We start from the raw sequence: 17,706 nt of genomic DNA, 5'->3' as shown, positions 1-17,706 counted from the left end.
GGGAGACAGGTACACGAGTGATGGGTGTGGTGCAGATTTATGCCTACGAGAAACCATTATTTATAGTATTATAAGCCAAAATAAATAAACACAAATTAAAATATCAAAAAGAAGTTCATATTTCTGGGTTAAGGGGTTAAGGAAGAGGGGCAGGAGAGATAGTACAGCAGGTAGGGGACTTCCCTTGCACATGACCAACCCAATTTCCACTCCTGGCATCACATATGGTTCTCTGAGCACTACCAGAAGGAATTGCTGAATGCAGAGTCAGTAGTAACCCAGCATTGGTGGGTGTGGCCCCCAAACAAAAAGAAGTCAAGGAAACCGTATTCTAAGACCATCTGGAGAATCCCATGAAACTGGTGGAGCAGGAGAAAAGTCCCAGGTGTCAGCGCCTGCCTGCAGTGTTGCCATAGCTGCCATCTTTGACGCTGTTGCTGCCGTCATAGTCATCATTGTGGTGTCATCTCCAACCTTGCAAATTCCCAGATGAGTGCCCCCAAAGGGCCAGGCTGCCTGGAACCTGGGGGGAGGGGGGATGTCAGATCCCAGCATAGAGCCCACAGCCCGATCCCTCCCCCAAGGAAGCCCAGGGTGTCAGCTCGTGGCTCAGCATCATCAGCCATCCCCAGCAAGAACGCTTTATCTAGCTAAATTATCATTTCAATTAGGAGGAACAAATTTTTACAGGTAAGCAGCAGCTTAAGGACTTCACAGCTGTATCAATATATTATCCCACTCTATGTTAATGGACTAACTTACCAATAAAAAGAGTGGCAGAACAGGTCAGAAAACTTAACATTCTTCTGCCTACAAGAGGTACAACTGAATGGTCAAGTAAATGCAGGCTCTAAGTCAAAGGTTGAAAACAATTTTACAAGCAAAACAATTGCATTTGAAAAGGCATGCAGCCACAATTCTATCAGATTACATAGATTTCAAACTTTAAAAGGTCATCAGGACCCAATGATGGCCATTTCTTAATGATAAGGGATTAACACATCAAGAATAACTCACACTACTAAGCATATATGCTCCCAGTGATGGTCCATCAAAGTATTTAAAACAACAGCTAATAAATAGGAAAGAAGATATTAACAGTAACAATATTTTAGGAGACTTTAACAACTCCTTTTTCACTGATGGGTAGATCATCTAGGCAAAAACTCAACAAGGAAACAATGACACTGAAGAAATACAAGACATGGGCCTAGTAAACATATTTAGGGCCCCAGGAGCAGAGTACACATTCTTTCCCAGAGAACATGGAATACTCTCCAAGTTAGACAACTTACTGGGACACAGAACATATCTCCAGAAAATCAAGATGATAAAAATTGTATCAACTATTCTCTCAGACCACGAGTTTTTGAAAATGGAGATCAATCATAAATAGAAATGGAGAAACTCAAACACTTGTAAATTAAATAATTCACTACTGAACAATGAGTAGTTCAGAGACGAAATCGGAGAAGCAATCAAGACTCCTGGAAACAAGCAAGAATGATGATCTGAGTTGCCAGAACATTTGAGACATAGCAAAAATGGCCATCAGAGGAAAGTACACAGCAATGACAGCATTCATTAGGAAATGAGAAAAGCCCACATAATTAATCTAACTCCAATATAAATAAATAAAACTTCCAAGGCTGGAGATGATATGGTTCAAAGGTGGAGCACATAATAGTTATGAACAAAGCCCAGAGTTCAATCCCTGGTTCCAGTGGGCTCTTACGTCCTAATTGTTATTGTCCTAGTGACCCCAACACTGTACCTGAGCTTTGGACTCTGCAGCCAGGCAGGGAACTACCAAGAGTAGCCCCACTGGGTAGCCCTTATTAAAAATAAAGAAATAAACAAACAACACGACCTTAAAAGTTATGATAGATAAGTTTTCTTTAGTCACCATTTGTGAATGTTTGATCAATGATCCAAATCACAAGCATGTATTCTTTTTTTTTAAATTTTTTTTTATTAGTGAAACACCATGAGGTAGAGTTATAGACTTACAAATTTTTGTGCTTGGGTTTCAGTTATACAATGATCAAGTATCCATCCCTCCACCAGTGCCATCCTCCATCACCACAGGTCCCAGCATCCCTCCCACCCCCCATCCCCCCATCCCACTCTGCCTCTGTGGCAGGGCATTCCGCCTTGTTCTCTCTCTCTTCTTTTGGGTCCTATGTTTTGCAAGAGAGGCACTGAGTAGCAATCATGTTTGGAGAAGCATGCTGAAAGTAGACTATAGACCAAGCATGTATTCTTGAGACACTCATTTTATCAAGAACTGACAGTATACTCCTTGTGTACAGCAATCACTTTGATCATCTTCTTGTCTCACATACACCTCTGCACTCAGAATCCCGGGCAACTCTTATCACTACAGATTACAAGCTCAGTAACCTTAGAAATAATTCTGCTTCAATGGTTTGCTCTGGGCTCAAATCTAATACATATCTTGATAAATATACAAACCAGTATATATTTATTAACATGTATATTGAAATGTTCCATGAAAATGTATATTTAAGGAGCTGAAGCAATAGCACAGCGGGTAGGGCATTTGCCTTGCATCCGGCTGACCCGGGTTCGATTCCCAGCATCCCATATGGTCCCCCAAGCACCGCCAGGAGTGATTCCTGAGTGCAGAGCCGGGAGGAACCCCTGTATCACTGGGAGTGACCCAAAAAGCAAAAAAGTAATAACAACAACAGAAAAGAATGTGTATTTATCTTTTAATTACATGTACACATATATTTACTGTTCAACATATTTTTCTTTTCTCAAAACAGATATGAAATTAAGGAGAGAGCACAATAAATGTCTATGTACCATCACCTGGCTTCAACACTTATCAATCCTTGTTTTGATAGCAATGGCATTTTGAAAAAGACTTCCAGGCTATTGGCATGTGCAGAGTTGCGAATCATTGTTTTAGTGAGTAATGACCTGTAGAGGGAGAAACATATCTTAGAGGTAGGAGAGGCAGAGAGGCAGAGGAATAGCTTCTACCACTGAAACACAGTGGCTTGACCATGCAGGGAGACAACCTAAGCAACCCCGATGAGGAACTGCTTGGCTTTTTCATGTAGTAAGCCTCCTCATGTCCCCTTAAACTCGTCATGTACACCCTTCTCCATACAAAGGATTTACATAGCCAGGGGCATATGGATATATTATAGATCAGTAACCAACCTGCTGGTTCTGGAGGTCTTCGGCTGCCGGAGCCCTGGTCGGGGTGGGGAGGGAAACTCAACCCGCTCCCCTCCAAGGGGCCCCGGCGAGGACAGCCAGGTGTGGGGGCAGGAGGCTCTGCGCTGTTCTCTTCTGGGAGCTGGGTTTTATAGTCTCTGGGTCTTGGCCATTGATGAGACCCGATCTGAGCAGGCTTGGATCCAGCCACCACCATGTTAGACCACTCTCCATACGCATGAAGGTACCGGCAGAGAACAAAGGATCGGGGCTGAGCATCCTCCACCCAGATCCTCCATATTCCAATAGGCAGGGGTCACACCCACCAACTGGCCCCCGGCGCCGTGTAATTCCATCAACGGCCAAGACCCAGAGACTATAAAACCCAGCTCCTGGAAGCGCGCGGCCGCATTTGCGGCCACACATCTTATTATCTCATTCTTACTTTGGACAAACTGGCAGGCTACTGAATGTAACCTGCCCACACGGCAGAGTCTAGCAAACTCCCGTGGCGTACCCAATATGCCAAATACCAGTAACAACGATGGGTCTCATTCTCCTAACCCTGAAAGAGCCTTGAATATGGCACTTAAAAAAAAAAAATCTCAGGGCTAGGATGAAGGAGACGTTACTGGGGCCTGCTCGAGGCAATCAACGAATAACCAACTTGCACACTAAATGCAGAATCTAAAAGTCAAGGGATTATCTTGCTTTTCTGAGCAGAATACTCCCTGCCAGGCCACATGATTTACTGTTCCCATAAACCTCTGAAGTTTACATATCCCTACCACGATATTTCTTGCTTTGTCACACATTTGCATCTTCCCTTTGCACGCTTGTATCTTCCCTTACTAAACCTGCTTTACCCACCGGACCATCAACTTATTGGGGCCTATTTTAGCAGGGTGATTTCCCCCAGTAGCGTGCCCTTCTGCCTTGCCACACACAAATCAAGGCCTCCTGAAACCCACACATACACACAGATGTATCTCCTAAACACGTATGTGCTTATAACCACATATAGCTATGTTTATTTGTAGTAATGTAGGATTTACAAGATTAAATCAACTCAATAAAATATCTTTTCAAAAATACATTTTTGTGTTTGTGACGATGAAAAGCACAGATTCTAAACATAGTTTCAGAGCAATTAACTAGGGGAGGAGAAATAGAAGGAAAATAGTGAATAATGAAGCGGTTTACAAGAAGCAAAATTTCAGAAAAGAAGAAACGAATAGGAGTAGCTGGTGTTTCCTCTCGACTCCAGCAGGTGAGAAGCTGGACTGGCATGCGGGGAGGCAGGAGAAGGGGGAGATCAGTCCCCACCCCCAAACCAAATGTGAGAAAGGCAAACAGAAAAAACTTCTCCCTCCTTTACCCAAGAGTCAAATAGAAAGTGTTCTGGCTTGACAAAGTCAGAGAGGCAAGAGAATGCTAGAAAGTAGAACTGAAACACTCTAAAATCCCAGGTGTTAATGGGCCCAGAGAGAAATGACAGCAGCTGAATTTCACTAAGATAGAATCTTTGGCCCCTAAATACCAGCCAGGCAGGTGGCTCCCTGGGAGGTCCCAGACCCAGAACTCAGGCCTTAAGGGAAGCCTCCATTGGGGGAGCTGAGAGCTGAGAGCGGTCCCAGAGCACTGGGAAATCCAGAAGGAGGACAGGAGGGTGCTGTCACTAGTGGCCAGGAGGACTGAGGGAGGGCCATGGGGGAGAGAGAGCGCATGCTTGTAAGGCCGGAGAGGTGAGGATGTAGAGCTGAAGGCTGAGTGCTGGGGGGCAATTCCAGGCCACTGAGCATCCACCCCTCTGCGGTGGACACTTGGCAGTCACACGCTGTGCAGAAAAGCGCGCTGGGGGAGGAGCCACCAGCAGAGTGAACGAAATGGGAAAGAAAGCCCCGTGATCTCTAGGGAAATTTCTGAGTGCGAAATCTGCCTTGCTTCTGAGTGTGAATTCACTGGCCATTAAACATGAAACTGCTGGGAACACTGCTCACACTTCTTCAGTCCCGGAGGCTTGTCTGGGAGGGGACGGCAGAGCAGGGGGTGAGGCACACACAGGGCAACGCACAGGCCTCCAAGAAGGTGGACTCGGTCTCCCTGCTGGCCATTCCCGCGCAGGAGGGTGCCTTGTGCGCCCGCCTCTCTGCCCCTTCACCATCAGGCCTCCCAGCTCTTGGCCATCTCCCAATCCACAGACCAGGCGATAGCCTCCACAGCTCTCCTGCCTTTGTTCCTCCTATCAAATCCCCTGGCATGAATAATTTACCGGGCAGCTGCACTCCTCCAGCCTCCAGAGTGGGCACCCCACCGCCTCCCCAGCGCTGCCTTTTCCTTGCAATCACCTGTCTACAAGGGGTCACTGAGTGTCCAAGTGCACCTCAGCAGAAGCCCAGAGAAACTCTTCCCTTACCCTTCTGAATTTTTTTCCAAATTTTTTTTTTTGTGGAGGGGGGAGGAGTCACACCCAGCGATGCACAGGGGTTCCTTCTGGCTCTCCACTCAGGAATTACTCCTGGTGGTGCTTGGGGGCCCCTATGGGATGCTGGGAATCGAACCCGGGTGGGCTGCGTGCAAGGAAAACTCCCTACCTGCTGTGCTATCGCTCCAGCGCCTGAATTTTTTTTTTTCTGAACTGATCAAGCAATCAAATGACATCAGGCATGTTAGTAGGAGAAAAGAACAAATTCAAGACGCAGAAGCGGAAAGTAAAGTCAACGGGGGCTGGGTGGATAAAGGTAACACAGGCGCTAAGGCATTTGCCTGGCATGTGAACCCCCAGCACTGCCAGGAGTAATCTATAAGTCCAGAACCAGGAGTGAGCCTTGAGCACAGGATGATGTGGCCCAAACCTTCCCCCGCCCCTTCCAGAAAAAAGACTCCATGATTTTGACACTGGGTAGCTGAATATAGAAAGAAGACAGAGAGAGCAGAAGGCAAGGTTCACCACTAGAAACGAAGAGTTACAGAAGTCTTCTGAGTTTTAGGATCTCCTCCAAGGGCTGGGGGATGGTGCAGCGGCTGAAGCACGAGGCTGTGAGTCCATTTCTGATGCCACCCAGCAACTCTGCTCTCGTTGGGGTCCTTGATGTGACAAGCAATTATGGGTTAAAGCACAACCTGGTGTGTGTGTGTGTGTGTGTGTGTGTGTGTGTGTGTGTGTGCATCACAACTGGAAATGTGTGAGAACTATGTCCAGGAGTCCATCCCCAGGAGAACCCGGGTGTGAATTCAGCAGGAAGCACTGGACACAGAATGTGCCTGGGCACAGCAGCTGAAGCAGCAGCCCCCGGGGAGCCCTCGAACTGAGGATGTGAGCAGGGACTGATGTGCCACTTCATGAGCCCCAGAAGCAACTGTGTGTATTCACTGTGACAACACACCCAAAGGACGGGAAGGGGTGAGCTCACAGCTCTTTCGAAGACCGAAGGAAGAGGAAAGGAGAAAGGAGAGAAATACTTCTCAAGTCTTTTTACAAAATCAGCGTAAATTTGATACCAAAACTTCACAATGCTCTTAGGAGATGTGTAATAAAAATGTTTATTGCATCCTAAACAAAAGGTCCACCAAGTAAGTTCAGAAATCCATAAAGAGAAAAAGATAACATCATAAAATTGTATTTATTCCAAGAGTGCAATTTATTTTAACATTCACATATCTATTAGTGTAGTTCATTAACAGAATAAAGGCAAAAAATAATCTTAGTAAATGGAGACAAATAATTTGATGAAGTGATATATTTATGATTTTTTAAAAACTAGTAAATTAAGCATAAATATTCTTTAATGATGGGAGTGTTATAAAAATCTAGTAGCACATATCATATTTAATAGTAAAATACTGAACATTTTTTCTTGAAGTACACAAGAAAGATATCTTCATCATCCCTTCTATTTATCCTATATTGGTGGGTCTGCTCAGTGCAACAAGACATCAGAAGAAGGAAAAAAAGGTATCAGTAGAACGGAAAAAATAAAACTTTCATGATTTACAGATAACATAATCAAACTTATGAAAAATACTAAAGATTCTGGATTACCAATAAGAATGTATATCTGCATTTACAGGACTACTGGGTGGAAGTTGAAAATACAAAAATCAATCTTATTTCTATGTATGAGGAATAAAAAATAGAAAGTAAAAAAATATTAAACAGCATTTACAATAGCATCCACTTTATCATCTACCCAGAAATAAGCTTACTAAAGTTGTGCAAGAACATCCCCATGGAAAACTACAAAACGGTGCTTAGGAAGAATAAAAAAACCAAATGCTGAAACTGGAGGGGAATTGTGCTAAATAAAAAGGTCAGAAGGAGAAAGCGAGACAGCAGAGGAGCTCACCTGTATGTGGAATATAGAGACGCAAGCAAGGGAAGGACAAATCTAAGCTAAGTAAAGCCTGGGACTGTAATCAGAGAACTGAGGTTCCCAGGGCAGGTGAGGGACGTAGGGTCCAGTGGTCTGTGGTGGAAGGATATGATTAGCACTTTGGTCGTGGATGTGGTATGGCAATACATATTTTGAAGAAGAACAACCTTTCACCACTGGGGCTGAAGTGACTGGACACCAGGTAAGGGGTGCTAAAAGAGGATTTGATTCCCAACACCTGAGCCCCACCATGAGCGATCTCAGCGCACAGAGCTCTGATCAACACCTGATTCCAACACCTGATTCCCAACACCTGCGCCCCACCATGAGCGATCTCAGAGCACAGAGCCAGGAGTGAGTCATTAGCATTGCCAGGTATGACCAAAATCCCCCTAAAATTGTACCCCCAAAACAACAGCCTGTAAGGTTAATATTACTTCAATACATTTTTTTTCCTGAAATACTTGTAAAAGTTTTAATAAAGTACCATGCTTGGCTGGAGTGATAGTACAGTGGGTAGGGTGTTTGCCTTGCAATGTGGCAGACCCAGGTTCCATCCCTGGTATTCCATATGGTCCCCTGAGCACTATCAGGAGTGATTATTGAGTGCAGAGTCAGGAGTAAGCCCTGAGCAGGGGCTGATGTGCCACTTCATGAGCCCCAGAAGCAACTGTATGTATTCACTGTGACAACACACCCAAAGGACGGGAAGGGGTGAGCTCACAGCTCACTCTCGGGTATGACCCCCAAAAGCCCCCAAAATAAAAAAATTAAAATTATTAAAAATTTAAAGTACCATGCTGAGTTTGTGGATTGAAAACTCATGATATAAGGTAATATAAAATATAAATTATTTCTATTTGTGGGGGGTATTAGGATTTGGGGGCCATGAATGGTGGTGCTCAAAAGCTATTCCTACCTCTGTGCCCAAGAGTGACTCCTTGTGATGCTCCAGGGACCAGACGTGGTGCCAGGGATTTGAACCAGGACTGCAGCTACCATAGCCACAGGCAAGGCCTCACCTCCTGTCTGTCTCTCCCACTCAATATATTAATTATTTATCAACATGATCTACAGCGTAAATATAGTTCTAATGTAAGTCCAGCAAATTGAATTTTTATGGACTTAACAAGCTTATTCTAATATTTACCCTAAAATATAAAGTGAAGGCCTAAGGAAAACCAAGGCTTGAAGAAGAATGAAGTTTAAAGACCACCAGATATCAAACATATCCAGCTACAATAATTACAACCAGGTGATACTGTCTGCAAACAATGCAAAAGAGATCAGTGGGACAGAGCAGAAGATCCAAAAACAGATGTGGGTGTTTGATTTATGACCAAGGCAACACTGAATATCAGTGTGGATACTATCATCACTTCAGTCAGCAGTGGTTAAACTATTGGAATTCCACTGGAAAGCAACAAACTTTACCCTTACTTCATTCTATATGCAAAATCAAATCCAGATTAATCGTAAATAACTAGCAAACCAGAGAAAATCAACAATAGCAAAATGTCTATTAGGAAACATGGAGGCACATCTTCAGAAAAGAAAGATTTCTAGAGAACTTATTTCAAGTTTCTAACAGGGGAGCATAGCTACTCATATACCCTCAACTCAAGAATGGCCCACATCTATTGGGAAGGCAGTTCTCTTCCCCAGTGCACATCCTAGTCAAAAAGCATGCACAGAAAGAGTGAGGAAGGGAGGGAGGAGTCATCAGTCTAGCCAGCTAGATCAACCAGATTAATCCTGATGGTCAACGGGATGACAGAGAGATGCTGCATCTATTCACCCAAATTTCTTAAATATGACACACTGTAGCACTGCACTGTCCTCCTGTTAGTCATCGATTTGCTTGAGCAGGCACCAGTAACATCTCACAACAAATTGTGAGACTTGTTGTTACTGTTTTTGGCATATCAAATACATCATGGGGAGCTTGCCAGGCATTGCCGTGTGGGCGAGATACTCTCTGGCACTAATAATAAAGGAAGAGACTGATAAATCACAAAATTGAAATTAAGAGTTTGTGTTATTTGTAAGTTGTGGTGTTTATTAGAAATAAATTTTTTTTTCAAAAAATTATGTTGTTGAAAAATACCATTTAGAAAAAATAAAGAGCCACAGGAAAATATGATTGACTATAATAAACAACAAAAGACTTTATTTTATCTGGTATGGGGGGGTCACACTGACAGTGCTTGGGTGCTACTCCTAACTCTGCGCTTAGGGGTCACTCCCAGAAGTGGGGAACCATGCAGTGTTGGGAAACAAACACGAAGTCTCCTGCATGCACAGGTCGCACTCAGCCAGTTGAATTCTGCCTCTCCAGCCCAGGACTTTAAACTTGAATCCTTTAAGTCAACATGCACAAAATGAAGAGAACAACAGACAAGGACTAGAACAGGATCTTCATAATATGGGAAATCAACGGCTAATACAGACATGAAAAGGTACTCAACCTTATTATTCATCAGGGAAATGGAAATTAAAACCAAAATGATGTAGTAAAATGAAAAAGAAAGGAAAAAATGACAATGTTAACAACGGGGAAGACGAGAAGTAACATAGCACTGCCAAAAGGAATCTCTATTGTCAAAATAACTTTGCAAAATTGTTTGACTAAATTTGCTTTGGTAAAATATAAACAGACCCAATGCCCGTGCAATTTCAGTCCAGATACATACTCAAGAAATATATACATATGTGTACCAAAAGATAGGTTCAAGAATGCTCCTCAGAGTAAAATTCCTAATTGCCCCAAGCTAGATACTACCCATATAACCATCAATAGTAGAATGGATTACCTGTAATATAATAGTACAGTATTGTACAGCAATGGAAAATGGACAAAATTCTGAAAGAGAAAAAGAGCTGCCCACAGCTCCCCAGCTTGGCCAGTTCCCAGACACTTGGAATCTTACCAGACCAGACCTGGAAACCCTTTGGCATTACACTGGTCGTAGCCACTAACTGAAGGGCAAAAGCAAAAGAAACCTTGAGTGAAAACAACCTCGCTGGGTCACTCCAGGCTTCTTCTCCTGAGCAAAATTAGTTTTTGTAGCTATTCATCAGGATAAATGTTACACAGCAATAGACAGCTGGAATAAGTCTTGCTGTATTTAGGGAGGAAGGAAAACAGAGTGTGTGCTTTCTATACCTCCTGACAATACTCAACAACATGTAATTAGTTTGTGAAGATCCCTCTAAAAACTATTTTTCACAACTAGAGTTATAAGTAGAACAAGAGATTTATAAGGTGAACTTAGTAACTTTGGGGAAAGCTCTATTTTTCCCATTTCTACAGCCATTGATTGAATCTTAATCATAATTATTTAAGGAAACACAGTGAAAATATCTTGTATTGCTGACTTCATGGATCCTTTCAGACAGTTCAAAGAAACGAGATAGGTGGAAGACCCAGATGGTTTACTGAGCATTAACTCAGTGCCATGCCATGTCCCAGGTGCTTTACCTACAGCAGCTCATTTAATCCTCCCAAGTGCCCTGTGAGGGGGATTTTTTCCCCTTAATCCCCACTTTACAGTTGAGACTCAGAGAGGCTATGTAACTTGCCCAAGATTCTGCAATTTATAGAAGACAGAATCTGTGTTTTTGTACTTTTGGAGGCCTTCTGCTGGAAGGGAGGTTGGTGAGGAGACTTTCTAAAAGCCACCTGGCATCCAAGGAATAGCTGCAGTTCTGGAACGTTCTATGTATGCTCCTGAACTGGGAGCCTTTCTGTGGAGAAGCCGGTTGTGCAGACCATGACATTTCTTTGAATATTAATGTGACCAGAGAAAAGACAAAGCATTGAGCCCCAGAGTCCATGAGTGTGGGCTGGAGCCACGGGGACTTGTCATAACTTGAAAGGAGTTCTGGAGAGGAATTCTAGAAGCTGTGGAAAGAAAAAAAAGAAAGAATTTCAGCACCACAGTTACAGAGCATTTGCCACACTTCAAGGGTTCTTTTCATGGGTTATGAATCAATGGTTTCAGGTGAATTTTGAGCCACTTCATTCTAGAATTAATACTAGTCAGGACTAGCCCAACTCTCTTCTTTTATACACAAAAAGATCCAGAATTCAAAGTGTGTTGCTTCCTGTAAAAACAAAAACAAAAATCTCTATTTCCTACCTAACACTGAGAGTTATTCTTAAAAACCTATATAGAGGGGCGATAGCACAGTGAGTAGGGTGTTTGTCTTGCACGCAGCCGACCCGGGTTCAGTTCTGAGCACCGCCAAGAGTAATTCCTGAGTTCATGAGCCAGGAGTAACCCCTGAGCATCACTGGGTGTCACCCAAAAAGCAAAAAAAAAAAAATCTATATAGAGGACCAGAGAGATAGTACAGTGGTTAAGGCCCTTGACTTACATGCAGTTGACCCTTATTCAACTCCAGGCACCAAATATGGTCTTCTAGAGCACTGCCAAGAGTGATCCCTGAGCACAGAATCAGGAGTAAACCTTGCCACCATCTGGCGTGGCTACCAAAACCAAGAGCAGTTCCTCAGCTGCGCAACAGGAATAACAAATACCGACTAATGGGAGACAGGGCTCCTCTCTGTAGTGTCCAGGTTTCTGTCAGGAGTAATAAATATATATGTATATATATATATATACATATATATATATATTTTAAATGCTTTTTGGGTCACACCCAGAATGCTCAGGGGTCACTCCTGGCTCTGCACTCAGGAATTACTCCTGGCGGTGCTTGGGGGATTATATGGGAAGTTGGAGATCGAACCTGGGTTGACCAAGTGCAAGGCAAACGCCCTACCCACTGTACTATCACTCCAGCCCCAGGAGTAATATTTTTAAAAATTAAAAGATTAAATAAAAGTATATTTAAATATATTTTAAAAGATCCAAAAAAAAATCTCCAGGGCCTGAGAGATGGTACAGCAGGCAGAGTGCTTGCCTTGCGCGTGGCTGACCCTTGTCCAATCACCGCTGCCACCACATAGGTCTGTCTTAGGGGCAGAGGTCCCAGGCCTAACACCGCAGGGTCCCCTCAGCACTGCTGCTCTGTCCCAAAAGCAACAAGAGAGAAAAAAGAAGAATGCATCCGCTTTCTTGCCTGGGGGCCGCAGCTGGCAATGGGAAAAACCTGACCATCTCTGCATGAGGCACAGCCCGGAATGACAAGCTGCGTCTTGGTGCTCAGAGGAGGGACACAGGCGCCTCACACAGCCCTGAGGCCTGGGCCCCCGGGGAGGAAGGCAGGGTGTCAGGCCTGGGCTGCTGTGCAGGGCTAGGATTAGACTGTCACCCACATGTGCACACACACTTGGAAACATGACACACATACACATGTGCAGCTGATGACATGCTCTTGACTGTTAAAGTGACAGGAATAGAGCAGGTGTTAGACTCAAAGGATCTGGCACCACAGTTATAAGGCACTTTAAGAGAAACAGCCTCTGTTGCCTTGCTCTCAAAGCCTGAATCAACCCAACACCGTCTGTTATATTTCTTTTGCTCCCTGTTTAATCATTCATAATGACTTTTCTTTTGCTCCCTGTTCTAATCACTTCTAACTCTCTACTGTGTGAGGCAATCCGTTGCCAGTGCAGAGCTGAAATCCTTCTGATAATTTGCAGCCTTGAATTCCTGCCTGTCTTCAAGTCCAATACCAAACTAAGGCAAATGTGAAGGCATTTTTGGTCTGTCTAATGCAGCTAATGATCTTCAGTTCTCTCAGCTGTTACGCATGATTACACATGATCCTATTAATCTGCATAGTGCCAGATACGATGCCCTGATCCATTAATCTGTATCTTATCATCTGTTTTTCATTTCTTAATTTAAATGAGAGAGAGAAAGGAAACAATATACAGGTTTTTTCTTCTAAACCACAGTTCACAGAACTTGAAAACAAACCAAAAAAAAGGCCATATTTCCTACCACTTTCAAATGCTTTGTTATCAGGCACTTCTTTTCTCACCAATTGGCCTACTTTAGACTCTCATTCACTGAGCCTCTCCTCTAAGTTAAGGACCAAATGGAACATGGCAGAGAGGGCCCACGTAATTACACGTGTGTATAAACTCTTTTAGGCGCAGCAGGGGGGCCCCAATGGCTCTCCCCCTCACCGCCCGTGTTCGGGGTGGGCCCAAACGGCTCACCCAGTCGGGGCGGCCCAGGCCATGGGGCGGTGGGGCAGAGGGTGGACGAAACGAGGGCCAATCCAGTTGATCGATCAGATGTTGTTTATTCCATTCTCTCCACGTGCTTGCCTCAGTCTCTCTGAGCCTCCCATTCTAGTCTCACACTGACCCTCATTCCAGTCTCCTTCTGTCTCTCCCGCTCATCTCTCCACTCCATCTCGTAGCCTGCGCTCTCTCTCTCCACGCGCCGGTTCCTGTATTCTTCTACATTCTTCTCTCTCTGTCCCCCTTGCTAGCCTCTCGGCAGTCCATCTTGCCTCCGAGCTCTCTCCTCTCCTGCTCTCTTCTCTCTAACTCCCCAGCACTCTGAGCTGGGTAGTTAGGTAGTAAAATCAATATAAGAAAGCCCTTCCTGAGGGCCCACCAGGCTCAAAGGGAACACCACTTAAGAGGTATTCCAAAGCCCTTCCTGACTGCCCTACTTTGGACGAACTGGCAGGCTACCGAATATAGCCTGCCCACACGGCAGAGTCTGGCAAACTCCCCGTGGCATACCCAATATGCCAAATACCAGTAACAATGATGGGTCTCATTCTCCTAAAGAGCCTTGAATATAATCTCAGGGCTAGGATGAAGGAGACGTTACTGGGGCCTGCTCAAGGCAATCGAGGAATAACAGGATGATCTGTGATTTGTGATTGTGATTCCTGACTGCCCAAGGGCAAAATACCCCTTAAGGTGTTTCTCTCTTTTCTTTAGTCTAAGAACTCTATCGAGCGGGCTGGAGTGATAGCACAGCGGGTAGGGCGTTTGCCTTACACACGCAGCCAACATGGCCGACCCGAGTTCGATTCCTCCGCCCCTCTTGGAGAGCCCGGCAAGCTACCGAGAGTATTGGATATGCCAGACACAGTAACAACAAAGTCTCCAATGGAGACTGGGCCCGCTCGAGCAAATCGACGATCAATGAGAGGGCCTTTACCTTTTACCTTTACCTATCTATCAACATCTTAATACTAGTTATTTTTGTAAGAGATAACATTGAGACTTCCCAGGGCAGCTCTCCTGGGAACATCATGCCACAGACTCAGACTACAGCACTGAGGCCAGATTAATCTTTCCTAACCCTAGCAGGGTCCAAATCTGTTTGTTACTTTTTGGATTATGACAGCATTTGTCCATGCCCAAGCTCTTAACTTATAGTTAAACATCATGGCGCTTTGGCCAGGCCCATCTCGATGCCAGGGTAGCACATAGCTTACAATTTGCCCTGGTTCCATCCAGTCCCTTGTCGGGACCCTGCTTTTGGGGGCACTAGGAAGTAAAGGCAGCTGAGGCTTAGGTGAGAGAACAGATGCCCAGGAGGAAAATATCACTGATAGTCACATTACAAAAGCATGTCTTCTTGTGTCCATACAGCATGACATTGCTCTGAATAAACTATGCAAAGGACTTAGAGAGAAGAGAAAAATATTTACAAGTCAACAGAGCACAAAGAAAGAAGTTACGAATAGACACAGAGGAATGGGGGCACCGTGGTAGGAGCAACCCAATATACCTAAACTACCTGAAGCTATGCAGGAAGGACAAGACAGTGTTATCCTACACACGTGAGCAGTTTAGTGTGGGCAGACTGACGGAATCCAGCTGGAAGATACTGCCATGAATGTGTCCAGCCTGGGGCTTGGTGAAAGAGGCAGCATTCACTTGCGTCTACTCAGTGCTAGCTGAATTGTAAAATCCACGCCCCATTCAAAAATGTGGTCCAGTGGAAACTCCAGGTTCTGCGGGCCTTATGCTGAAGTTGAATTGGTCAGGACAAGAGCTGGCGTCAGCCTGATGAGGTTGTATTATTCTCTCAGAGGCAGAAGTGTACTGGAATGAATAGTAATGGACTTAGAGTCTTGGTAACTGAAAGAGCAGGGGAAAGATGGTAAATGGGATCCTGCTCTACACAGGAACCGAACAGTAAATTGCTACCCGCCAAAAAGGGCTGTGCTTATTCAGGACATTGGATAACCACAGTCAGAGTGTAATGGCATGGTGAACAGCCTCACAACTCCAGAGTCAGAGAAATGATCTAAGGGTTTGATCGCTGGCTCCACAGCTGCAGGTGCCCCTTGAGAACAGAGCCAGCAGCAGCACCAGAGCGCTCCGGGAAAGCCCTCAAGTAAAAAACAAATAGAAATATAATTCTAGAAAAGGATTTTAGGCATACATTATCCCATTACTGGAGTCATAGAAATAGTACAGGATTTCGAGCTCTTGTCTTGCATAAGACCAACACCAGTTCCATCCGCAGCCAAAGCATTGCCAGGAATGATCCCTGAGCTGGGAGTCAGGAGTGAGCCTTGGGCACAGTCACAAGTGGCACCAAGACAAAAAAAAAATTATCCATTATCCTAAACCAAATTTAAAATCACATGGAATTTGGACTGGAGAGATTGTCAATGGGCTAAATCACCTGTTTTGGTCCCCCCAAAGAAGCTCTGAACACCATGGGCTGTAATCCAAAACATGGAGGGGGGGGGGAACAAAGAGAAGGTAAGAGAGACATATGTGTATAATAAAAGGGAGAAAAACGCAGAGAACCTAAATGAACTGAGAAGAAAAGATTCATTTCTTCTCCAGAATACCTGACTGGCTGGCTGAAGAGATAGCAAGGGGTTAAGGAGCTAGCTCTGTACGCTGGAGACTCTGGTTTGACACCTGACACCACATATGGTTCCCTGAGCACCCCTGGGAGTGATTCCAGCGCACAGAGCCAGGGTAAACACTGAGTGCAGTTGGATCTGGCCCTAAAACAAAAAACAATACTAAAAAAAATGCAGGCCACAAATACAATCCCCTTTGACCCCTAGTTGTGACCTTTGCTGTCGGTATAACCTTGCCCCAAATTTGGCAAGCCACTTGCTCGCTCAAAACGCCCAGCGGTCTGCTTTGCAAAGGCAATGCCCACGGAGAGGTGAGCGAGTGCCCTCATGCCTTGCAGGCACTCAGAGTGACCAGCTCTCTGCAAGAGAAGGGTGACATCACTTTCTTGACAGCCTTGAGAGGGATGCTCCTTGAAGTGGAGTTTTGCCCTTCCCAGTCCCCAGAGCGCTGGTGGCAGGACGTGGGCTTCTGAGCAGCACTTACCTGGGCCCCAGGTCGGCTCCCTTCACCTCATGTACTCCCCATCGCTGCGGTAGTCCATGAACGACTCCGACTCGGACACCTCTGCAAAATCCTCCAGCACCAGGCTGGTAGAGTCATCGCTCAGAATGCCACTCCTGGGCCTGGGGACCCACACTGGGGAACGAGGTGTTGGGGAGACAGTGGCGGCGGGAGGGGGCACTCTGGGGGTGTTTTCCTGGGCAGAGGTGAGCACAGCTGGAGAAGGGACCCTGTCGGGCTCCTGGGGTCCTTCGTTTTCCTTCTCGGGCTCGGGCTCCGGCCCTGTGTCTGGGGCTGCGGGGCCCAGGACGCGGTAGAGACTGGGCAGCCGAATGTCAAAGTGCATCGCAAATTTAGCAAAGACCTTGTGGTTGACGGCGTAGAGCTTCTCCGAGATGTCATAGCCCAGCAGGGCCGCAAAGAGGCGGGAGATATACCGATCTTTCCTCAGGAGAACATAGAGGCTTTTTCGGGGCCAGGAGATGTAGCTACACTCGGTCTCAGCAGTCAGGGTGACCTGAGGGGTCAGGAGAAAGTGCAGAATTAAGCTACCAAACCTGGGACGGAGACAAAGGAGAGGAGTTAAAGCGCTTGCCCGCACGCGCCCATCTGGTCCACCACCGACACTGTGTATGGTTGGCTGAGCAAGGCCAGGAGTCATTCCTGAACACTGTCGGATGTGGCCTTCCAAAATTAGCAACAACAACAAAAATCCCATAGCGTGCCTCTTTTGCAAACCACAGCACCCAAAGGGAGAGAGAGAACAAAAGGGAATGCCCTGCCACAGAGACAGGGTGGGATGGGAGGGGGTGGGATACTGGGATCATTGGTGGTGAATAATGGGCACTGGCGGAGGGATGGGTACTA

At 45.3% G+C, this 17,706-nt stretch overlaps 1 protein-coding gene across 1 annotated transcript in view; it reads right to left on the bottom strand.

Annotated features, from left to right (window-relative positions):
• Window positions 1-6,717: 6,717 nt before the first annotated feature.
• POPDC2 (popeye domain containing 2) overlaps window positions 6,718-17,706 on the bottom strand; it is a 30,407-nt gene continuing 19,418 nt past the window's right edge. The window contains exons 3-4 of the mRNA XM_056109118.1: window positions 16,822-17,356; window positions 6,718-11,469 (exon numbers count right to left, since the gene is read on the bottom strand). Coding sequence (XP_055965093.1) covers window positions 16,844-17,356 — 513 coding nt within the window. The 3' untranslated portion in view covers window positions 6,718-11,469; window positions 16,822-16,843. The remainder of the gene's footprint in view (window positions 11,470-16,821; window positions 17,357-17,706) is intronic.

The sequence above is a fragment of the Sorex fumeus genome, unplaced genomic scaffold (assembly GCF_029834395.1).
Source record: "Sorex fumeus unplaced genomic scaffold, SorFum_2.1 ptg000265l, whole genome shotgun sequence".
Classification (NCBI taxonomy): domain Eukaryota; kingdom Metazoa; phylum Chordata; class Mammalia; order Eulipotyphla; family Soricidae; genus Sorex; species Sorex fumeus.
This window is presented reverse-complemented; position numbering and strand designations above follow the sequence as displayed.